The 26,275-nt window shown below is 36.3% G+C and overlaps 2 protein-coding genes across 13 annotated transcripts in view; one reads left to right on the top strand and one right to left on the bottom strand.

Moving 5' to 3' along the window:
* The window catches only part of LOC126765052 (voltage-dependent L-type calcium channel subunit beta-2), a 259,846-nt gene that overhangs the window by 3,678 nt on the left and 229,893 nt on the right, over window positions 1-26,275 (top strand). The gene's annotated exons all lie outside the window — the stretch shown is intronic.
* On the bottom strand, window positions 1,017-4,947 carry LOC126765088 (uncharacterized). The gene is made up of 8 exons (XM_050482703.1): window positions 4,893-4,947; window positions 4,597-4,629; window positions 2,582-2,655; window positions 2,433-2,531; window positions 2,300-2,367; window positions 2,021-2,233; window positions 1,803-1,956; window positions 1,017-1,745 (listed from the first exon to the last, which is right to left on the bottom strand). Exons 3-8 carry the CDS (start codon window positions 2,652-2,654, stop codon window positions 1,630-1,632), a joined length of 723 nt encoding a protein of 240 aa, XP_050338660.1. The 5' UTR covers window position 2,655; window positions 4,597-4,629; window positions 4,893-4,947; the 3' UTR covers window positions 1,017-1,629.

Raw genomic sequence — 26,275 nt, 5'->3', positions numbered from 1 at the left:
CCTGCAAATTTAATCATTTTAATAGCGTTCGTGTTCAACGATTTTAAATCCCGCTTTTGTGCCGAATATAGGCACAACTCAACTCTGCAACTCACTCCCAGAATTCTACGCCCAGATACTCAAAAAAGCAGTACAATATATTCATGTCTGAAGTACCCTCCGAAACAAGTACATCATCTGAAATGTCTGGCCCACGAGGAGTCATTTCAGTAGTGCGCCACAACGCTGAACGCAGTGTATTCTGCGATTCCTCTCCTGAATTCGTCTCGTTCTGTACCAGTTCCACACCTGCATCTTCGCCATCCATTTCCATGACATCTGCACCCTCTTCGCCACCCATTTCCATGATACCTGCACCTTCTTCGCTGTCCGTTTCCATGAAATCTGATGGTAGGTACTCATCATCGCTATCTCCAGAGAAGTCCAAGTCGCTATCATTCAATAAAGCCTCAATTTCTCGGTCGTCCATGTTGAAACTGAAAATCGGTCATACATTACACAAAACTAATGTTTAGTCCTGAGGTACACATATGTGCACCACAGAAAATAAGGAATAGTTACGCAGGTAGAATTAGGAAAAATGTAAAACCTACCTTTTCACACGATAATCCAACACTTCAACTGTAGTATCCACTTTGAATTATCAAAAAAAAAGTGAACAATTGATTTTTTATTGATTTTCAAAGTTACTGACTAGCCGTCTCTTGCAAAAATTCTTAACTGTCATATTCAAATTAGATAAATACATAAAAAATAAGTGTTTAGGGCCACTTAGTGATAAATAGTGGAAGCTTTGATAGCTTTAGAAGAATTTGTAGTACAAACCTTTACCATAAGATGTCACTAAGATGATTAAGTTCAGTGGAATTTAAAGTGCACATATGTGTACCCACCCTGCAAGACGGGTAGTTGTTAGCAAACGTGTAAACGAGTTGTTATTGTTCACTTTTGCATTCGTTAAAATATTTGTTACTTTTGTTCAGAGAGTGGGAAAAAAGTAACACATACCTATTTAATGTTCAATGGTTATCTCGCTCTAACCAATGGCAAATATCGCATGCTGCCTTGTTCTAACAGAATACCTACATTTGTTAGCAAATCTCTTCACAGTATGTTACGGGTAACAAATTCTTTTGTTAGCGCAAAGCTTACCTATGTATTATGGATAACAAAAAGTATTTGTTACCCGAATATCTGTTAGTGTTATTATTTTGGTTATCAGTTTGTTACCTTTAACATGTAATCATGTTAGCAGGAACAAGCATTTCTGTTACCCATTTGTTACTTCTAGCAAATTCAATTATTTTAAATAAAAGTCATTTTTTTAAATTATTTTGCTTTATTTAATAATAAAATCAAAATCAGATATTAATTAAATTAATAATATGCCTATTATTATTGCATTCGGCAGAAAAATTATATACAAGTTATTTGAGTATAAAAATTATAATTGTAAAAATTCATATTTTTAAAAGTAAAATTAGACACTTCAACTTAGAACTAATATATACAACTTAAAACTAATATGTACAACTTAAAACTAATATTTACAACTTAAAACTAATATGTACAACTTAAAACTAATATTTACAACTTAACACTAATATATATAAGTAATAATAATAAAACTTATATTAGTTTAGCCCTTAGTTTATGTTTCTTCTGTTTATAACGATTGTGGCTTAAGGCCACAAATCTCCGGAGCTCCCCACATATACTGCTTTTATCCTTGTCAGGAAATATATCTAAAATTAAACGTAATAAGTTAAGGCATTCAAATATATACCAGTAAAAAAACTTACCAAAAACTAACCCTACGCACTTTAGTTTTAGTAGGGGTTTCTTCTCCTTGCGCCCCTCTAAATTGTAATGGTACATTACATCGTCTGAAAACAAACCACGAAGTACGCCGTCCACACTGCCTTTTGCGCCCTTTGATTTCAATATTAGCCGCATCTGTAAAAAAAAATTACAGTAAATTATATTACAATCGCATAATATTTAAAAACGAAATATTTACCATAGCATCCGTGCTTTCCTTTTGGGAAAGTTTGTCTTCCACGAAGCGCACGTGCTCTTCCGATGACATGGGCAGTTTCGAAGCGAGCTCCACGTAATGCTCGTCCTCCAAATCACCGGTGATGCGGCTAATTGAATGGTGCGTCTTTGCCGCAATGACGCGGCATTCGCGCAATAATTTACTTTGCGCCTGCACCTCGGCCTTCTCTGGCATCTAAAAAATTAAAATATAAAAATTAGCTTCTGTTTTAATTTGGTACTGTAATACTGCGTTACTTACTTTGTCTGTTAGGGACTTCTCAATGGCAGTGAGACGGGTCTCAATAGCATCCAGCTTCTGGATTATATCTGAAAAACATAAATGTATTTTTATAAAACAAATACTAATATATTTATATATTAATACATTATACCTGCATGGCCGCCAGACGATGGTGACGGTACCACAATTTCTGATAGTTCTGCTGGAGGAGCGCAAACGAGATTGTAAGAATTTGGTTTAAACACTTTATCTGTAAAAAAATATTATTAAAAAATGAAAAATATTTATGTTAAATGCAACCTCTTTGGGGGCCCAAAGGTTGTGAGCATTCCACTTCGGAATCGATTTCTTCTACGAGGTAATCGAAATTCATTCTATGAAAAATCATAAAAAAGGTGATGAATGAGTGGAATTAAAAGAATTTTATCATCTATAGGTATGGAAAAATACTTATATTTAATATCTAACCTACTTAAAACTACCTCATTTTCTGAAACTTTACCTACAAGTATGCCTAAATCTGCAGAAGCAATTGGCTCTTGAAAATAATCGTAAGTCTCAGAAAAAAGAAGGCCTATAAAAACATCGCCCTCTATTTTTTCGCCAATGAGTTTTATCGGCCCTGTTTTCTCTGAATAACAAAAGCTATCCTTATCTTTTTTAAAATCTAACGAAAATACCCCAAATTTTGAAACTTTGCTAGAAGCTGCATACATATTCTTTCTCTCATAATATCTATTTTTTAATTGCTGCAATACTTTATCCGGCTTTTTTATCATTTTCTTCAATGTTTGCATATAATTCTCAAACTTATATGCGGAGAAATTATCAATCGCGCCAAACCGTCTTACGCAGTCAGTTAAATGTAATAAGCCGTGTACATTAAAACTGATTAGGTGTTCGCCGTGTATACTTGAAAACAAATTAACAAATTCTTGCAAAATTTTGTCAGCTACATTTAATTGGTGTTCTTCTGACTGCTCATATGAAAGAAGTCGAATTCCGACATGAAGCAAAAGAAAATGATAGTACAGGCATTCATCAATGCAGTCTTTTAAAACAAATATACCTGTATATAGCAAAAACTGTCGGAACTCTGTTGATTTCCAATTGCTTATTTCATTAAAGTCACGCACTATTCGACAAAACTCGGACGGTACACATATTTTGCCAAATAACGCAGCTTCTCATTCATTACGGAAATATTTCCTTTAGAAATAAGCAATTTTAATAATTTTTTCATTACACCTAAGTCTACTAAATGCATTGGTTCCAAAGGAAACTGTGAAACCATATTAAAATTTGCAGATTCTAATATAATTTCTTTCTCCCTATACTCTAATCTATGATGTTCCCCATCTCTCCTAATTCTAAAACTTTCATCAGTTCGCGCTGATCCTACATTGGTTGAAAAACTAACTCTCCCTTTTAGATAACGACTTGAGCTTACACATTTTGGACAACAATTTTTCCCTGTATGAGAGATAACTCCAGTCACAAAGGCGCGAGCAGGTGAATCACAGGTAAAGGACCTAATATCGAACTGTTTTATTAACTGATTTCTACCTACTATCAGTCCGTTTGCTCTAAGAAGACCTACCTCATTACAAAAATCTCTAAGGAAATCTTCAGGGTTATTTGGTTTGCTTCTTCCTTGGAAGCAGGCAATTAAAAACGGACTAACATGAGGATAATTGGCTATTGAACCCATGACAGGCCACAGACAATTTTTTGACGACTTTGTTAATTGCAGTCCGTCTATTCCAACGTCAATATCCACCTTTTCGTAATTTTCTAAGAAGTCAAATTCTTGAGAATTTAAGTTTTCTTCTATTCCAAAATACAAAAACTCTCCACCTGGTATGGCTTCAAACTTTTTCTCGCATTGTTCCGAGGAGGGTTTTCGCTGATAATGGCAAGCCATTAACACCAACTTTATCTAAAGTTTGAAGCAGGTCAGTGAGAGCATTTTGAGAAATATTATTTCTAATTGCCCACGCCTTCAATTCGACCACTTTATCGGACTGGTCCTCAACCTCCTCAACACATTGAAAATCTTCTTCAAACAAATACCTACTATTGGTTTCGTTATCGCTATCATAAAAATCCTCAAACCTATTACCACTTGCTCTGCTGGTGCTTGGTTCATTATCGCTAATCCCTAACTCTAACCTATCGAAACTATCATTTGAAACCTCTTGAACAGATTCATTCAGTCTTCGAAATTTTGCCACCGTAGCTTCAAATTTCGATTTTTCCTTGCTCAAGAGGTTTGAAAAGGTTTTCTTATTCATTATTTAAAACTAAAACTTAACTGATTGATAGGAATCAAATATCCACGTCGAAAACTAAAAAAAAAAAATATTATATAATTATTATATAAAATTAAAAATATTAAGTGGTCGTTTAATTAAAAAATATAATATAGCAACAAATATTACTTTGATAAAGATTTTTGATTTTTAAATTTTTTACATTTACACATGTATGTATGTATATACATATATATGTAGATATAAAGTACAAATTACATATTTCACAAAAATGCACAATCTATAGCAACTTTTTGAAATAAATATGCACTATTTAGCTTTACTAATTTAAAACTTACTCTCTTATTTGTTTGTTGTACCCAATATATTTGAATCCTCCAAATGTTTTCTGTAATATTAAAATTTTTAATTATACACACAACATTCAATTCACAATTCTTACCTTTTTCTCCTAGTAAAGCCTTTTAGTTTCTCTATACAAAAGAAATTAATAATATACATATGTATGTATATATAAATAATAGAAATTAATTATAAAGTATCAAATTATCAAGTAACGAACTTACCTCTTTAAAATCCAAAATAAACTGCGCTTTTCGTTTTCTTCTTCTTGAAAAATTGGGCATTCGTCTCTCCTATTCTAGCAAGTTAATATTACAATATGTTTAGAATGTCGATAGTTTTTCTCTATCTTACTTACGTATTCTCTCATTCAATTGAAAATTCCAGAAAATGTAACAGTGTTAGTGAACAGCTGAAAATGTTTCAATGTGTTTGTGCAATCTGTTACCTCCGTCTTGCAGGGCAGGGTCTGAAGAGGATACAAGTTGTTGAAGTACCAAGATAACCCAACCAACCATTTATACAAGACCCCCTAAATAATAAAATTAGGTTTTCATTTGTATGGAGTTTTTTTTATTTCGTGTTATACACATATTTAATAACACCCAGTAATGAAATAAATGGGTCTGTCTTTTGTTTTTTGTATTTCCCGCCTCCATAAAAATTCTACTATTACATCAGCAAAGTTTGCCGGATTAATATAATTATCCTTATAAAAAAATCTCTTCACTACACGCCAATGAGATTCGATTCTTTGGGTGTGTGTGCCATCCTCGGCGGTCAATATGGTTAACCTTTTCATGGATGTAACCTTACTCAGGGAGGCATTCATATGCGCGCCAAAAATCGGTCCTTATAATTGTTCCTTCGTGTACATGCTTACGAATAAGAGAAATGAGAACCTCAGCGGAACGTACATTGTCAGGGCATACCTCCAGTCTGAGGTCCTCACTGCCATCCTCCATCATTCCCAGCACCCAATGCCCTTCTACGCGTCTTCCAGAAAAAAAGAAAAGTATTTGAATAAACATACATAATTGCATTATATATAAATTATTATTATTACCTTTGTTGTATATGCGTTTCCCGAATTAACTTTCGTCAATCTGCACTACCTTACCTGAACCACCAATCTTCCCTTTGACTTCTTGGTGGTCTAACTGAAATATAACTACCGCTTCCCTGCAGTAGCTATACCAGTCGGAGATAGTGCTAGATGACAATTTTTTTCCAACGCTCGCATAATCCTCCCTATAAATACCTTCCCGCGTAAAGCGGTGGGCAAAGCAATACATGAGGTAAAACAAGTGGGGAAAGCTTAACTTGACGCCTTCAAACCATGTGCCCGCTGCCCTTGAAATAAGGGACTTTGTCTTACAATTGCCTCTAGAGCATTTAAAGTACCCTACTGGGTGGCGTTTGCGCAGTGCCATTTGGGTTTTGTGAACGGCACAAAGCCGGCTATTTGGCAACAGACCGTATACCTCGGCAAATGATACACACAATTCATGTGAGCCCAAGTATTTGTCCATTTGCACTATATTCCACTGCTGTATCATGGTAGCATCACGACACATTACTGCTGCAGCGCTCGTGGATGGAATATCATCATCTTTGAAAAAATTAGATATTATTTTATATAATACTGTTTTCAAAGAAAATTTCAAAGCTCTCTGAAAAGCGCCGCAGGCTAAAATTTGGAATAAAAAATCGCGCGATTTTTTATTCCAAATTTTCGTTATATGGACGTAATATGTATATTGCCCACTTTTCAGAGAGCTAAATAACGTATTATATTTACCTGATTGGTTATTTGACATCATTATAAAGTTTGAAAGCAGGTATTTTATTTAATTATATTAAAAATTTCCAATTGCGAAAACACACCGGTTTTAATTAAGGCACGCGAATATAGTATAATAAAAATTTGAATTCCATTGAAGTCAATATACCGTTAATACAGAAGTAACCCAACCAACATTTTTTCTACAATACTAACGTATTACTCTGGCTGACTTCATAAACGCAGTTTGCAATGCAACACTGCAATGCCTAGTGTTCATAATCGCATCAGACACAACCTTGGCAATGCCGCGTGTTCATTATTGCATGGCAATGCTTTTTTATGCGCAACATATGCCAAACTTGCGCATTGTTTTCATTTGTGATGCTTTAGTGGCTTTTCTTGGCGGCACAAAGTAAACAAAAAACAAAATATAAATTTGTGGTGAAAATGGCGGATTTATGGTAACTAAAAGTGGTTTACTTTAAAGATTGTAGTTTTACTTATGATTTTTTAATATTTTCTGTATATGCATAGTGAAAAAAAGTGGAACCATGAGAGGAAGAAATTACTTATAGAAATAAGATTGAAGTATGAGCCAGATTTCGTTGCAGAAAAAAAAGAGGAACACACTTTGGGAGCAAATAATGCGGGATGTGAAGGAAATAGATAACACATTCCCATTCTCCAAGGACGAAAGTACCAGATGTTTTGTTAATATAATGGGCACTTACAAACGAATAAAAAAACGCAACAGCACATCTGGGGAAGGCGCAACAAGTTAGGAATTTTTCCAAACATTGGATGAAGTTTTCGGCAGCCGCAGTAGTGTCATTGTGCCTGATGCCATGCTGGAATCTTCCCTTGAGTCCTTAATTCAAAATTTAAGTAATGATCCACCCGATAGCCCTACGGTGCTGGACTTAGATGCAACATTACCTAGTACTAGCACTCCAAGAAATAAACTAACAAGAAAAAGCAATGTGTTAGAGTTTTTAAACAAGGAATCGGAAGAAGATGCCAAAGTTATGAAGAAATTGCTGGACATGGAGGCAGAGAAGCTAGTAGTGGAAAAAGAAAAATTGGTCGAATTGAAAGAAATTCGTACACTGTTCCAGAAAATACTCGACAAATCTTAGAATTCAAGTACATATGTTTTACGTTTAACCTTGAATGAATTTTTCATATTAAATTTTAAGTGTAAAATTAATTGTTTTTTTGTTTATTTTTTTTCATATAAGTGCAAAATGAACTGACTGTTATTTTATTTTTATTTTTTCTTTATTGGGTTTAATAAAGTTTAAAAAACAACTATAACTTTATAGTCCAAACAGTTTTCAATTAGGCAGACAATAGCGTGGCCAGTGCATCCCTTTTTGCTTTTGCCTCCCTTTGTCCCGATGTAGTCGGATCTTCGACTATTTGGGGCTCAGTATGTGCTTTTTCTTCGTCTATTTCATCGACTAAGTAGCCTTCATTTTCAATTATTAGTATGTTATGAACAATCATGCATGCCATTGTAATTAATTTTGGCATATATGGACGTTGAGCTTCAATGTATTTGAGAATTCTAAATTTTTTTTAAAACACCAAATGCCTGTTCCACAACAACGCGAGTTGAAGACAGAATCGCATTGTATTTTGACTGCATTGGTGTTAAGAACCCGTTATCATGATAGGGCACCATAAGGAACAATTCTAATGGATACCCCCCATCGCCCAACAAATGGTAATTAGAACAGATTTTAATCTCCTTGCTAATTATAGCTTTCCTGACAGAGCTCCTTTGCCAAACTGATGCGTCGTGGCATGCACCTGGACAGCCGATAAATGCATCTATAAACCTCATTCGACTATCTACAATAGCCTGAAAAAATATTTCCAGTTAATAATTATTATCATGCAAAAAAGTTAATTTTTTACCTGTGTAATGATTGAATACTTTCCCTTTCGGTTGCGATAGCTGATTTCATCTTTTATTGGCTGCGAAATTGGAATATGAGTTCCTTCGATGCATCCAATTTCAAAAGGAAAAGGATTATACCGCAGGTTTGTAAATTCTTCATTTACTTGTTTTTATTCCGCTGCAGTTTTGGGAAATTTGATTACATCTTCCTACAAGCGGCAAACCATTTTAATTATTTTCAAAAACACCTTATATGCGAGTCCAACTGCCACACCAAACCGATCGCCGACATCTCTGAAAGAACAATTATTGCTTAGCTTCCAAATTGTTATTTGTAAAGCTTTTTTCAACGTTATTGCTATACGTCCAGTTTCACTTGAATTCCACTAGGGCTTAATCGCAATCTGCAAGTTCTTTACATTTGGGGTATTAGTTTTATCAACTTACTCAATACTCTACGTATTTTATAATAAATACCTGAAATCTACTTTTCTTCTTTCGAAAATGAGAATAAAATACATCGTCTTCCATGCTTTCGATAACCTTACAAAAATTTTTGGTTTTTGGAATCTGGCTAATAATGCAAAACGACGGCGTTTTCTTTTGTTTATTATATTTTTGATAACACTGCTGCTTGATTCTCTATTATCAGCCAATTCCGAGGCTGTTTTCAAAAGAATACAGCAATATTCCTGCACATTCATTTTAAAAAACTTTGTTGTCGAATATGTTAATGTTAGTGATGCGAGGTACCAATCTTTTGCGCGTTCATAAATGCAGTAAAATGCCGACAATTTATTTGACAAAGCAGTGTTGCCATGCAATATTGCTTTGCATTGTAAATGAATTTCTTTGCAGTGTTGCATTGCAAACTGCGTTTATGAAGTCAGCCTCTATTATTAAAATAATGGGTTGTCAAAAAAGTCTTGCGGTATTTTTATTGAATTTTTTTTTTTTTTTATTGAAATTGAAATGAATTTTTGATGACTCATGCCCAGCTCTTGACCGATGCTACGGCTGCTACTATGCCGGTCTCTTTCGACCAATTCAGCGATTTTATCGCAATTTCCGACGACAGGCCTTCCGGAGCGTGGCGCATCTTCGGCCACCTCTACACCAGAACGAAAACGTTGAAACCATCGTTGTGCGGTGGAAATGGAAACTGTATCGGGTCCATAAACTGCACAAATTTTATTGGCGGCTTGAGATGTATTTTTGCCTTTATCGTAGTAGTACTGTAAAATATGCCGTATTTTCTCTTTATTTTGCTCCATGTTTGCGACGCTGTAACTCACGAACGACTTAAAAGAAACGACAATCAATCAAACACGTGTTAGCGCGTGAAATGAGCTTTCCAAAAAAAAAAAGTATAGCATGACCCGATGCGACGAATAAAACTAGAACTACGCGCTTTCAGCGCCAACTAGCGAAAATACCGCAAGACCTTTTTGACAACCTATTATATATTATAACCTTAATTGAGCGTGGCCCTAAGGACCACCCCACCACAAAACCACCCACCCAACCACCACCCCTTTTCACATTTGTTAATACTTTCAACCATCGATCCGAAACAAGTCCTATGTAAAGTAACCCAAATGTATATAAGACCTACCATTTTGATTCGTTGGGTTATTACTGTCTTTCTTTTGTGCTTATTTTCCTCGTCGTTTGACAGTTCATATTCAGTAATTTTGCTTACATTTCAAGGAACAGTATAACACGTAATTGAAAGCTGTTTTATTTATTAAATTGTACATATAATTGCAACCTAAAATTCATAATTTATCATTAATTCAATTAAATATATTTCAAAGAATGTGTGTGTGTTAAATTGGTTAAATTTGTTAAATTTTTTTGCAAGCAGTGCAACAAAAACTTCAAAAGAAGAGAGCCATTCTTTGAGCAAATGTGAAAATGTGCGTTTTTTGCTTACTTATATCTAAAAAACAAATTAACATTTAACAATAAATTTACATTTAAACCAAAGTTTAATTCATTGGCTATCCGTGCTATATAAATTAAAAAAAAAAATCCGTGCACGCATTTAAGAGGAATAAGCAGTGAAAAGGAGATACTGGAACGACCCCAACCCTAGAGGAGGCCCGAATCAATAAAATATATTTACGAGTATAGTTGCCACTGACTTATGGCTTTGAGATTTTTCTATTTAAAGTTAAAAAACTCGACTATTAAAATGCGTGTTTCACCAATTTTTTAATGAATTTTACACTTATATTTCTAACTTTGGTAAAGGTTCAGGAGAGCGGCTTTCCCGAAAACGTGCACCAATTTTCACGGGAAATATCTTAAAAATCGTGTTTTTAATTTCAATTTACGAATATAGGGGAAACTTTAGTACACCATCCCACGATTTCAGGGTTAAAAGTGTTATGGTTGGATAGGGCTGATGCTCCAGATTAAGAAAATATATAACTACAGCCCTTGCAAACTTTTAGTTTTCGCGATATTTGCATCTTAAGTTGAACATTTCGCTAATTTCAATTTGCAATTTCTCGATTTATAGTAACTTTTTCTTTCATATTATGCACTTACACTTCACTGCAATATTTCTACATATTTATTTTTAGATATTTGCTTAAAATGAGCATTTTAAATTTTACATAAATATTATTACACGCACAATAACAATAAGTGTTCCATGTTGTCAAATAATAAGTGTTACCATATCCCAAACGATTGAAAACAATAAAAATAAATAAAAAAAAACTCAAATGCAGGTAAAAATATACTTGGCTGATCCAACACCGGGTTGTGCAAAGAGCAGGGTCTGTCAGGTTATTTTTTCGAGTAAAACTTCCTTTTGCGTTGGCGGGCTTCGGCCGCGCTTTAAAAAAAAAATAACCCTGGCCGATCCAACACCGGCGTTTGTAAAGTTTTTTTGAGTAAAACTCCTTTTGGCGTTGGCGGCCTTCGGCCGCGCTTCAAAAAAAAAATAACCCTGGCTGATCCAACACTGGGGTGTGTCAAGTTTTTTTCGAGTAAATCTCTTTATTGTTTTTTACTCATGATATAACAAGAAAAGGGATAACGATTTATGTATTTGTGGTATAAACCTATTTTTTTTATTCATTTTTATTCGTTTGATAAATGTGTAAATATGGCAACACTTATTATCTGTCAACACGGATCACTTTTGTTATTGTGCATGTAATGAAATTTGTGTAAAATATAAAATGCTTATTTTAAACAAATATTAAAATAATTACTGAAAAATAAATATGTAGACACAATGTAGTGAAGTGTAAGTGTATAAAAAGTGCATAATATGAAAGAAATAATTACTATAAATCGAGAAATTGCAAGATAAAATTTGCAAAATTTTTAACTTTAAATGCAAATATCCCAAGAACCCAGTGACCTTCGACTCTCCGCCCTAAAATAAGAAAAGATATATTAATAACATAAAAAAACAATTGTATTTATGTATTATTACCTTTGTTATATTTCCTATTTTCAAATTTGCTCTCATCTATTTGAACAGTACCGTTACCTTTTAATCAACTTGGTATATTACAAGGGCTTCGCAGCAGTAATTATACCAGTCACATATGGTAGGGCTAGATAAAACTGGTTCCCTGATAAAACTGTTCACCTCCGCATGCGGCCAGTGGGATGCATACGCATACATTCAATAAAATACTTGAGGAAGTGGAATTTTTACGTTGTCGAGCCAGGTATCGCTTGACCTTGCCAACGCAGTTCGGTTCCGACAACCACCTTTCCGGCATCGGAAAGCTTTTCCTCTTCCGCAAGGGAAATACATTTTTCTTTATAATCGAATGTTTGAATTATTTTTGCAATATACCATATTGATTTCTCTTTCGACGCTTTAAGCACATTTGTTCGCCTAACCACACCTCAGCTGGTTGACGCTTCGGTTCGGTTTAAAACTTATATTATTATATATTTGAATTCGCACTCAATTTTTTAAATACATTTTAATTTTTAATCCCTACATATATTATACTTCTATATATTTTTAATTTTTGATACTGGACGCGGAATTCAAATGAAATGAATATGAAAATAATTACAAAACGGGAAAAAAGAAAAGGTAAATTGTTTAGTTGTAACAATACCCTTTATAGAAAATGTGGTTTAAAAAGGGGGACGCAGTATTGAAAAATGTGAAGATAATGACATAACGGACAACAAAAAGAACGGTACCTTGTTTAGTTGTAACAATATCCGTTAGAGAAAATGTGGTCAGGTCAGGTTTTTTTCGAGTAAAACTCCTATTTGGGCTTGTCTCGAATTTTAAAATAAATTTGTAGAAACTATGTAGTAAAGTGTAAGTGTATAAAAGATGCATATGTAATATGAAAGGAAGAATTACTAGAAATTGAAAAATAAAATTTGCGAAATTGTCAACTTAAAATGCAAATGTCTCGAAAACTATAAGTTTACAGCGGCCATAATTATATATGTACTATATTCTTAATCTCAAGCATCAGCTCTATCCAACCATATCAATTTTAACCCTGAAATCGTGGGATGGCATACTAAAGCCGGCCCCAGAGATTTATCAAGATAATGAGAATTCCGAAAGAATTTACATTACTCATCACACGATAATGATTTAGTATTGACGTCATCATAATATTTCTTTTTTTCTTATTTTTGTTCCATTACAAAATATGGTAAGACTAATTTTTTGCTTGCTTGCAACCATTTTCTTATTGTATGAATAAATGGATTTCAAATAAAGTTTCATATGGAATTAAAGTTATTTTGGCACTATTTAATATACAATAAACGATTAGAAACGGTTTAGTGAAGTGTTAGTTGATAAAAAATTGAAAAATATAAGTGTAAAATTCATTATAAATCGGAGAACCACGCATTTTAAATATTTGAATTTTTGATTTTTTTTCTTAGTGGACCGCCTCTATCAGTACATACTCATTTTAACTCCGAGATGCTATTCTAAATCACAGCCCAAGTGCTTAAACTTATTTCAGTTAAGCGTATATTAAATGATTTATTTATTTATTTAATTAAACCAACGCCTATCGGCAATATACATTTGAATAATTAATATTTAATATAAGGGAAAATACAACAAGACAAGGGTAATAATATTAGTTATAAAATTCAAGTTTGATTAATCAATGATAGTTGAGTAGCTTGTTCTTCGTGGCTGTGATGAAGTTACTATATGTTCCTCCGTAGAAATCCAGGTCGTTATGTAGCGAGTTGACAAGGTTTGCAATGCGATTGAGCGGTCCATTCACAACATAGTTTTTAGTTTTTAGTGGATTTGGTGATTTTAAGCAGACGTTTGCGTCTTAGTGTTAAATTTACAGATGAAAATTCGAAACTACTGTTGATCTCAGGTCCGTTTATATAGCAAACCGAAAAATGTTTGATTAAAAAAAGTTAAAATGGGTAAGTACAGATAGAGAGGGTTCTTCAGATTGAAAAATATGTATGTAGAGTTGCCGCTGATTTTTTTCGGTTTTATGATATTTGCACTTAAAGTTAAAAAATTCTACTACTTAAAGAACTCGTTTATTTGATTTATAGTAGAATTTTTCACATACATATATTTTGAAATTTATATCCACTAGCACTTCAGTAATTCGGTTCTGCACATTTGTTTTGTATTAAATACTGCAAAAATTGGTATTAATGTAATTTATTTAACTTTCGTTGAAATTTATTTAGTGCTACAATACTTCGTAAACGAATAAAAATAAACTAAATAGGTGGATGACACCGTCAATACAAAATTCAGTATCGTGTGAGATGTTTAAAATCTTTTAGAATTGACTTTATATTGATAAATCCCGGTGTAGGATCGGTCATGGTTATTATTTTGAAGCGCGGCCGAGGGCCACCAACGCAAAAAAAGTTCTATGCGAAAAACAATGTGTTATTTTTTCCTGTCATTGGGTTATTATTTGTTTCAGTTCCTTTGTAAAATATGTAGATTTGGTAACATTAATTATTTGTTAGAATGCAATCCTTTTATTATTGTGTGAACAAAAAGTTAACAGTTAAAACACAAGTGTAAAATTCTTTAAAAATTGGAAAAACACGCATTTTAAAAAAGACTTTTTGAACTTTATAGTCAAATGTCTCAAAAATCATAAATCAGCGGATATTATATGTATATTTTCTTAAGGGGTCAGTAGGGTAATCTGGTCTGTTTTTTGACATTTTTTTTCATAGAATAAAACTTTTTTCACATATCAATAGGTATATTGTGGAGTGTATAAACAAATTTTTTCGGAATTTTTTGATGACATCTGTCGGAGAAATGGCTGGGTGAATGAGATGCGTGTTTTCGCTGGCGGACACGATTTATCATGTTTGGATCACCTGAAATACAAAAACCCAATTTATTCTTTAAAAGTACATGAATGGTTATCGTCCCTACTAGAATCATAAAAAAAATGTTGATAAATAAAAAAGTAATTAACGTTTTTTTTTTTAATATTCCCCATGTTTTTTTACATAAATTTTGTCATAACATTGTCAAGAAATTATAAAAAATTATAATTAAAATATATATAAATAAGTAGTTCGACCGGAATCATGTCCGGCAGTTAAAAAAAGTATGTTTTGAGAAAAACGCGTTTAAAGTTTGAGGTGTGTCGAGCGGTATTATTATTTTTGGGCCTTTTTTTTGCAACCCTCCAATGGTAAAGTGGGTTTCTACATTAAATTTAAGGGTATAAGGGAACAGAAAATGCAAAAAAAAACTGAAAAAGATTACCATACTGACCTGCTATTCTAAAATTTACCCTTATTTTTTAATTTGCAGTTTACGTAACATAAAAATAAAAAAATATTGGTCATTGACATTTCATCTTTGCGGCCATCATGCGATCGAAGCTAGGCATATACCTTGGTGGCATAACAAATGCAATTAATACATTATTTTATAGCCCTAATAGACGAGCAAAATCAATGCCCATTAAGAAACGCTAACGCGCTTTGAAATTTTATGGCGACAGACGGCAGAATTGTGCATTTACACTGCTGATTGTGAAATTTGTTTATTTAAAAAAAAAATAGTGAAATAAAAATGGATAAGACAAAATTATTAATGGCAATTTCAAAATCAAATAAATTTACCGAAAAAATTCGTTTATTATTTAATACGTTAAAAGATAGTAAAGTGCAATTAAAAGCAATACTTGATTGTAACTCGAAAAGCAAACTGTGCGTTATTTATTTTCTGCTATCTAAAAATATTAAAATTTGTGTTTGTTAATATACTTGCACATAATTTAATTAACAATATAAAAACTGCTAACCTCTGATGCTGTAAACGCGGCAGACTTCAAGCGAAATCTGTCAGACAATAGCAAAAATCGGCCATTTTTAACCAGTGTTGCCTACACAAATTTGATAAATTTAGCTAAATGAACGAAATTTTTCTGCATTACTAATTTGCATTAACATGGGTCAAATGCGCAAGTTAATGCATATTAAGCCCGCTTATTTAAATTAGCACTGTCGTCTGTCAGGGCTATCAGTCCTATCTATGTTCTTGTTAATCAGCTCTCACATGTTCTCAATAGGCTTGAGGTCTGAGAACAGTTGTGGCTATTCCATAACATTAAGGGGCTATACCAGTGTGACACATGAAAAATTAGGCGATTTTCGTGATTTTTTATAAGAGAAAGAACGCGATTGAATATTTCGAACTTGAACGTAATAAGCTATATTTTCAACTATATCTTAAGATTTTCTTTTTACAAAAATATTGAAAATAACGGAGTTATGGGTTGTCTTCGGAGGTGCCAAAAAAAAGTGCCCCAACTGCTGGCATGATTCCGGCCGAATGAGTTTCTGAAACAAAAAAATTTGAAAAGCTTATTAAATTTAAAGATATTTCCTATACAATGACCTACGATCTTTGAAAAATATCAATAATTAACAAAATAGCGTAGATAGATAGATAGATAAATAATTGAGGAATGCTCCGCGACCTTAGGTCTATTGTGCCCTCTCCTAATTCACATTGACTCACTAAGCCCCAGTATATTGATAAAGTCCAATAACCTACTGGGTGCCTGTGAGGCGATGTGATCCTTATTCGGAAACATGGATCCAAGGGCCTTTAAGCTGCGTCTACAGACTGCTGTGCAGTCGGTTATTAGGTGTTTCCGGTGTCAGGCAGTTGGCGCAAGCTGATAGGCCCATGTTAAAAAAATGTCTGTTCAGCTTGCAGTGGCCGGTGTAGAATGCGATCAGTAGCCTGAGTTTATCCCTTGGGATGTTAATTATTGATTTAAACCTATTCCGGTTATACCCCCCAATTAGCAACTTAGCATGTCGCATACCATGCGCTCGTTGCCAATTCCTTTCCCTGTCCACTTTTTCTTCCTTACGGAGCAGCTCTTTTACGGTATGGGGGCCGTCCTCGGTGCATGGTTCGGTCCCTACCATATTGGTTGAGGCTGCAGAGCGGGCAAGCTCAGCCAGTTCGTTGCCGGTTATTCCTCTATGACCAGGCACCCAAATTAGGTGCACCTGGTTTCGTTCAGCTAGGCTGTTCAGCCGTTCTCTACACTCCTGCACTAGTAGCGATTTGATCTCGTATGAGGAGATTGCTTTTAGTGCCGCTTGACTATCGCTGAGTATGGTTATTCGCTCATTGCGGTAGTTGCGATGGAGGTTTATCTCTATACACCGACTTATGGCAAAGAACACTGCCTGAAAAATGCTCGGAAAGCTACCCATCGGTATGAAGAGTGAGGTGCGTGGACTCGCGATCCCTGCCCCAATTCCCTCTCACGTTTTCGAGCTGTCGGTGTACCACTTCAACGTACTTTCCCTCAGCGTTAGCTCAAGAGTGGAGTCGTTCCACTCATTCTTGTTGCCGAGGGTAACCTTGAACTTCTTCGTGAAGTTAATTGTTTTGGTAATGCTGTCCTTCGGGAGGAGGGCTATTGGAATATTACCACTTATCACCTCCATCCTCTGGGACGAGATTACCTTACCTTTGCCACACCGCTCTGCTGTCATTTGCAGGAGTGAGTGCTTGGCTACTTAACAGATCACCAAATGAAGAGGTGTGGGTTCCATCAGGACCTCCAAAGCTGCCGTAGGGCAAGTACGCATTGCGCCCGTCATGCAGACACAAGCTAGCCGCTGTATCTTCGATAGTTGGGTTCCTACCGAAGCTTGCGACCACCTTATGATCCTTGGCTTACAGCCCCAGGATTTACTCGCCAGCCGATTGCACACCATTAATGCTTTTGTTGCTTTTACCAGGGTCTGGTTCACATGCTGCTTCCAAAGCAAAGTTGAATCCAGCGTAGGACCAATATATTTGACCCTGCTAGTCATCTCGACCTCTCTACCACCAAGTGTGAGATTCCTGAGACCGGGTAGGGACCTGCGTCTCGTAAACGGAACTACGGTCGTTTTTGAGGGGTTGATACTTAATTCAACTCCCATACACCACCTCTTTGCCAAGTTTAGACCTCGTTGTACCAGGTCGCAGAGAGTGTCCTCAAATTTGCCTCTGGCTATGATTACAATGTCGTCCGCATACCCTTGGCAGCGGATTCCATTGTCCGTTAGCAGTGCTAACATATCGTCCACGACTAGGCTTCATAGTATTGGTGATAGCACACCACCCTGTGGGCAGCCCTTTGTTGTGCCAAGACGAATCCTTGTACCTTCTACTGTAGTCTCAGCAATTCTGGTGCGCAGTACGGCCTCTATCCATCTACGCATCGGTGCTCCCACATTCCTTCTCTCCAGTGCCCTGCCTGAACTCCTGTGAGATGTGTTGTCAAAGGCACTTACGATGACCAGGAAGGCGCATAGCATCACTTCCCCACTCTCTAGTGAACTCTCTATTTTCGAAGTTAGCTGGTACAGAGCCGTATTGGTAGATCTTCCCGCTCTGTATGCATGCTGAGTAGCATGCAGGAGTGCAATCTTCAGCGCCTTCGATCTTATCTCATAGTCTATGATCTTTTCCATAGTTTTTAGTAGGAAGGAAGTTAGGCTAATTGGCCTGAAAGATTTGGCCAGCGAATAGTCCTTCCTTCTTACTTTGGGTATGAAGATCACCTCAGCCGTCCTCCATGACTCAGATATATACGCCATTGCGAGGCTCTCCCTCAGCAGCCGAACCAGGTGTGGCAGCAGAATCTGCTCACCCTGTTGTAAAAGCGCTGGGAAGATACCATCTACTCCCGGAGACTTAAACTTCTCGAACGAGGCCAATGCCCAGTCGGAGCGAGATGACCTGTGTTCAATTACGGGTAGATACTGGTCTTCCGGAATAGTCTCCGGGAAGTGAGCACGCAGAAGCTCTGTGGCTCTGTCTTCCGCCCTGGTCGTAAAAGTCCCGTCGCTCCGAGTCGAGCCGCTTCTGGTGTGGAGGTGACATTTTCACAGAATCTCCTAAAGCTAGCCTGTTTAGCAGACCTAATCTCCTTATTATATAGAGTGAGGTTGCTCCTATACTCTTCCTAGACCCCTGTACGTTTTGCTCTATTAAATAGACTACGTACTTTTTTCCTAAGGTCTGCAAGCTTTCTTGACCACCAGGGACAGTTGCGCCTGTCTGTGGGCACTTTTAGGGGGCAACTGTGATTGTAAGCGTTAATAATGGACCCGTTCAACGCAGATAACCTGCTCTACTCCCTACTCATATCCTCACTCAGCCTCCCCCTGAAGGCGCTCCAGTTTGCCCTCCGAGGGTTACGTCTAGGGGAGAGTTGTCTTACCTCTACCTTCAGCGCGAACCTTACGATTCTGTGGTCTGAGACCCAACCTCTTGCAGGCTCGTTACTGAAGGTGATGTCAAGCACTTCCCTTCTGCTTATCGTTATGAAGGTGGGTTCGCACCCCATAGCGTCGCAGCCGATGATAAGGGGCAGCCTGTACCTCCTGCAGTACTCCACAAGCCTTTCCACCACTACGGGGGGTGCTGTGGTTGCCTCCCCCGGGAAGTAGGCTGATGCCAGGACGAAGTATTTGCCTTCATAGTCCCTGGCCTGTGCCGCCACCAGATCCTGCGTCAGGAATTCTGAAATGCAGAAAAATTTAATATTGCTCCTGACTACTATACAAGTTCTAAGTCGCTCACTACAGAGATCCCAGATTACCTTGTTGTATTCTGTCTTGAGGCCTTTGACCTCTCATTTGTAGGCACAAGGCTCTTGGATCAGCAGGATGTCCAGTTTTTCCGCTGTGAACCTTCTGGTTATGACAGCCGAGGCTGCCGTCCCCGAGGTGCCGGGAGTAGCAAGGCCTACTGGGGAGAGGAGAGTTATCGCACGATAGGACTCCCCTTTGTTGCCGGTTTCCCAGGTTTCAGTGGTGGCACCACAATTCAGACTTTCCACACATCGGGTATTTGAAGAGTGGTCAGCGACAAGTTGATGACCTTGGTGAGATAACTTACTCCCGCCGAGCCTAGATGCCTTAGCATAAGCATGTTAATTCCATCAGGGCCAATGGATTTAGATTAAGTTGTCCTTTGGTTCGTTTTCCGTGCCCGACTGCCTCGGTGAATAACAGAAACTTCTTTTGTTGTAACAATTTTTTTTTTATTATTCGCGAAATTGTGCTTATCATATTGTGTAGCAATGCTTTTTTGTGCCATTCTTTTCTCAAAATCGGAAACAGTTCTCTTCCGAAACTCAATTCCAAATTTGTCTCTTGCCATGTTCAATGAAACAAAAATCACGTTGCTCTGCCCGAAATAACACAAGAATTCATTTAAAAAAACTAACGGAATTGAATCATGTCCAATGTGTAAGCACAAGAGTAACGGAAAACTTGAACTCAAACTCAGAGTTGAACTTGTTTGTCCACGTAATTCAAGAGTTGAACTCAAAATGGAGTTTTTTTTATGAATAATTTTTTTTTTTGTTTAAAAACATTAAATAAAAGTAAAAATACCAAATTATAATAATTTAATGTTCAACTAACAATCTGCAAAATTTTATGGTAAGATATATATACCGTACATGTTGTCTCTTAAAAGGTTTTACGAAAATGAAAACCGCTCTTTCAAACTACCAATATGACATTTCATTGCTAGCTATAAATAGTATAAAATAAGTTTACTTAGACATCAAACCTGATTTTTAGCAACATTAAATTGCCTGTTGAGATGGTCCTTTAAGGTTTTTAATACGTTTTTATTAGCTTCACTTGTATGCATGTTGATTTGTAACTTTTTTTAAGTGGTACTGAAGCCTAGAATATTTGAGCGACACTGCAGGAAAAGGCGATAGTAACTTTAAGCAGCTCACCAAAAAGATGCGCTTAAAAGTATGCAACATCTATATAAAACTAGTTTTGGTGACATTTGAATAGCATATGTATATACTGAAATTTATGTATAAAGTATATTTTATATAGATATATGTGTATCTAACCGCGCACCAGAAGAAATAATATCAAATAACGCAAAACATGTGACTTTTAGGTAATAAAAAAATTAATACTTATAATAGAATTTTTGTAGTAAAAAAAATTCAGATACTTCAGATGGCCTCCGAAAAGCAACTGCAATCGAAAACTCCTTTTTTGTTTTTAAACTTTAGCTGTCACGTCGATGTGAGCTTTTGAAAAATTGTCACCGAATCTAATGGCGGAGAATACGATTAAGTTATATTCGTGTATATTTCACAATATTTGTAAATCCCATAAAAGAAAGATAAATTCATTCAATATAAAATAACAATTCGTAAAAATTTAAAATACACAAAGAAATATTCTAACTACCTAATATTTGAACCCCTCTACCTGAAAAAAATGGAAAATGAGACAACCCGCCTACCTAGGTTACCTATTTTCCTCGTCGACCACTTGAGTTATAAGTGCTATTCAAGAACAATAGAAATGGATTAAGCCAAGTTTGTACCGTTACTTTTTTGGTTCCCGCGGAAAATAAAAATTCATAAAAATTTAAAATACAGAAAGAAATATTCTACCTACCTAATATCTGAACCTCTCTACCTGTAAAAATGAGACAACCCACCTACCTAGTTTAGCTATTTTCCGGGTCAACCACTTGAATTATAAGTGCTAGTCAAGAACAATAGAAATGGATTAAATGGACATTATAAATATCAGGAATATATTAGGTATACAATCAAACGGATAAAACAGACTTGGTCTCACAATTAGTCAATGAAACGTTACGAGTAGATATTAAATGCTGCCTAATTAACGATTTACTTAACCAATACTACATGTCATAGTTCATATTTTAACAAGTTTTGGGGTTTCTCACATCAAACTAAAAAACAAAAGCATATCTCAGCATATAAAACAAACTAAAAGCGTGGGGTGCTTTGTGACATATTTTTCATATATCGAGCATTCCACGCTATTTTCACAGTAATGCAGGAATTTTTCCTTCATTATTGTTAGTTTAAACAAAGAATTATTTTTCACTTTAAAAGCGTGTTTTTTAGTTTTTTTAAACTATATTTATTGAGATATTTACACCTAAAGTTCAAAAATTAAACTATTTAAAGTGCGTGTGGGGATGTTCGAGTCTCAATCACTGCGGCAATATTGCATCATATTCGACGCAAAAATTTAGGAATTTTTGCAAATGTCAAACGTTCGAGCAACTCAAATTTTGACATTTCTTGCGAGCAAAAGTGACAAAATCGGCATCAACAAAATTTATGATGGAAAAATGAGGCAAGCGAAATCGCTCTATATTTTTGTTTATAACTAATTATTATCATTAATTGTGTTTCACGAGACATCCGAAAATGTGATAAAAATATATCTGGAGGATAAAATCGAATTGTTTTAAAGAATTTTTGCGATTTTACTATTGCCCTCTTCTTTAAAATTTCAGTCATAAGCCACTTTTTTACACAAAAAATTTTGTTTCCTTGTATTTAAGAAGCAAACTACACTCACTATCCACCAAGTTATCCACTGTTGAATTGATTAAAAATCTTAATCTTCACTTCTTCAATGCACCTGCCCGCCGCGCAAAATATTTGTTTAAGTATCAGCTGAGTATCTGCAAAAATACATCAGGGTTGCAATATAGCCGCAGTTATTTGCTTGCTCGAATATCCCCTGTGTCTTTGATATATAATAAAGATATAAAATGGAACATAAGTGAAACAAAATTTAATAAAGTTTAAAAGTGGGTTATATTTGATAGCAGAACCTTAAAGTGTTGGACACTGTACTAATATGTATGTAGTTTGAAGTACAGTACTTGTGCACGAACGAGGAGAAAAATGTGCAGAGTTCTAACTTTATTCATTAATAAAAACATAAATATTTGACGTATTTTAGAAAAAAAAACATTATTTTTTATATACTATACACATTAATCTTAAATTAAATAAATCACATAAACATATTTTCCTCAATTTTTGTCGTCCTGCCTTTATTTTTTAACACAGCCTTTGCTCTATCAGGCCAGCTTAGATTACATTTTTGTATCATGTTATTCATTCATGCTATTTCTAGCTGGCGTTCTTAAGGCTAATGATATCAATATCATTAGCATACGCCAGCAGCTGTACACTCTTATAGAAGATGGTGCCTTCTATGTTTAGTTCTGAATCCCGAATTATTTTCTCCAGAAGTAAGTTAAAGAAGTCACACGATAGGGAGTCTCATTGTCTGAAACTTCGTTTGGTGTGAATGGCTCGGAGAGGTCCTTCCCCATCTTGACGGAGCTTTTGGTGTTGCTCAACGTCAGTTTTCACAGCCGTATTAGTTTTGCGGGGATACCAAATTCTGATATCGCGGCTTAAGGACAGCTCCTTTACGTGCTGCCCAAAGCAGCTCTGAAATGGAGGACGAGGTGGTATGTGTCGATCTTTTTTTCACGGCGCATGGTGAACATCTGGTCAGTTGTTGATTTGCCAGGTCTAAAGCCACACTGATAAAGTCCAATCAGCTTGTTTACGGTGGGCTTTAATCTTTCACATAATACGCTCGATAGGACCTTATACGCGATGTTGAGGAGGCTTATCCCACGGTAGTTGACGGAGATTGTGGGGTCTCCCTTTTTGTGTGGATTGGGTAGAGCACACTTAAATTCCTATCGTTGAGAATACTTTCGCCCGACCATATGTTGCAAAGAAGCTTAACCTTGTCAGTTCTTCGCCGCCGTATTAGAATATTTTGGCTTGCAATCCATTGGTCCCCTCTGCTTTGTTGTTCTTCAGACGAGTAATTGCTATTCGAACTTCTTCATGGTCGGGCAATGGAACGTCTGCTCCATCATCATTGATTGGTAATACTTTCACTGCCGTTCAGCAGGCGCGAGAAGTTTTCCCTTCATAATTTTAGTACGCCTTGGGCATCAGTCACTAGATCACCTCGGGGTGTTCTACAAGAGTAGATACTTCTGTTAGTCGCCGCATCTTTTCGTCGAATTTTCGATCAATACCCCATTCGGCCAGTTTGTCAAGCTCTTCGTACTCACGCATTTTGAGTTCTCTTTTTGGCTGCAGATGTGTCTCGCTTCCCTCTTCAATTGTCGGTATCTATCCCATCCCGTACGTGTTGTGGTCGATTGTAACGTTGCAAGGTAGGAAGTCTGCTGCAACACGGAACTCCTCATCATACCAGCTGTTCCTTTGCATTTTCCGAAAACCAATGGTTTCGGTTGCAGCTGTACGTAAGGAGCCACAGTTGTTGACGAGTGTTCTCAGAGAACAGATGTGTGAGTCGAATCGAAAATCTTTCGGCTCTCTGTTGCGATTGCAGCTTTTAACGTCGAACCTTCCTTGTGTTTGCTGATGTGCGTTTTTTGCTGCATAGAGGCTGGTGCGTATCTTCGCAGCAACAAGATAGTGGCCCGAGTCGATGTTAGGACCTCGGAGCGTACGCACGTCTAAAACACTGGAGACGTGTCTTCCGTCTATCACAACATTATCGATCTGGTTAGTGGCTTTTCGAAAGCCAAGTAGCTTGGTGAATTTTCCTTTGCTGTAATCTGGTACCACAGATTCAACTGATTTGGTGAAAGCTGAATTTACCGACTGTTGTGCAAAATATACCTTAGTTGCTCACCAAGGACGATTTTGACATCGAGGCGGGGCAGCTCTCATAGGTGCGCTCCAAGGACACATAGGAAACATCTTTGGTTATCAAGTCCTCCCTTTCCGTCGGAGCGTGGGCGAAAATAAGCAATATGATGAAGAACTTCACTTTGATGTGGATTGTGGCTATACGTTCATCCATCAGGGTGAACGCCAGAACTTGGCGAACGTGGCGTCTCTCCCACCATGAATACCACACCGAATTTGCGCTCCTTTATATGGTCACTGTAGTAAATACCACAAGGACTTACTCGTTTCAGTCCTTGTCCCGTCCATTGTATTTCTTGGACGGCAGTGATGCTTTATTTTCACGAGGACATCAACCAGCTGGACAGCGGCATCTTCCCAATTAAGGGATCGGACATTCCAGGTGCATGCCCTCATTTGCCATGGTCGCCATCAAAAGGAGGGTCTGTCATCCGATGCTGTTGATTAAAAAAATAAATATTTTAGGAACGTACCTTGCTCAAATAAGTGGAGCCTAAAACACTCGACGTCGTCGCATCAAATCCGTTAACTTAGGCTTTTTCGTTGGTCTCCTGCCTTTTAAGACGTTTTCGTAAAATCTTACGCCGGCGCTTCTAACGTTTTGTAAAATACTTTGTGCTCACCTTCCACTCGGTACTCTCTTTCTCCCGCATTTTGAGCGATTATTATAACTAATCATATTCTCGGTAGGGACTTCAAAAAGTTTTTTTTTTACTTCAGCCAGCGATGTTTTAGAAATTCCAACAAATTTAGCAATGTATGAGTAGCTCGAAGCTGCTTTCGGAAAAGCTACAACTTGGACTTTCTTTTCCTACCCATTTCCTTTATAAACGCTTCAATTACTAAACGAACGTGTTTTGGACAAATATTTATTATATTTGTACTTACCTCGTTTTAAATACATATATTTACTTATATCTTTTGGTAAAAAATTTCGGCACTATTCTTAATTATTTAAATTTTTAATTTACGAAAAATAAGCGTAAATCGTGCTCCCACGTGGTAAATAGTGAATGATCAAAATTGAAATAGAGAACTGATGTCAAGAGATGAGCAATATAACTCTAATCTTACTCAACATTTCACAATTAAGACATACATAAGTGGTTAGAGTTATTCGGGGACTCTTGGTATGCTTTATATATATATTGAATATATATTTGGGATATCGAAGTCAATTTTAGGTAAGTAGGAGTTTAACGTACTGTAGAAGTGGTTTGAAGGGTTTAATGCCTCCACTGTGAAAGGCGGTTAGTGCGTGTCTGAAATGAGTTGCGTCCGAAGTCTAATTGGCGCACCATCCAATGTCGTCGACATAGTCAATGAAAGAATTTGAGAAAACATCCCAGCAAAATTTGCCTGGAGAGAAGCTTGTTATGATCCTTAACCGAAAGCATACGGGTTTAATTTTTAAATGTTGGACAGGAGACATCAAGAGGCATTAATTAAAGTGTTGGACTGGAGACATCAGGAGGCATTAATTAAAGTCTTGAGTGCAGTGTTCCCGTTAAAATGCGGAGTGCAGACCCCATGGGCGGTTGTCGCCCTTTGGTTTTACGGGACAGACTCCTGCAGCTCCATAACGCAAACACAGAAAAAAATACCTCCGTCCCCGGGTTGGCCTCAATACTGGACCATTCCCGTTACGTAGAC

This window comes from Bactrocera neohumeralis, unplaced genomic scaffold (assembly GCF_024586455.1).
Source record: "Bactrocera neohumeralis isolate Rockhampton unplaced genomic scaffold, APGP_CSIRO_Bneo_wtdbg2-racon-allhic-juicebox.fasta_v2 cluster10, whole genome shotgun sequence".
Taxonomy (NCBI): Eukaryota; Metazoa; Arthropoda; class Insecta; order Diptera; family Tephritidae; genus Bactrocera; species Bactrocera neohumeralis.
This window is presented reverse-complemented; position numbering and strand designations above follow the sequence as displayed.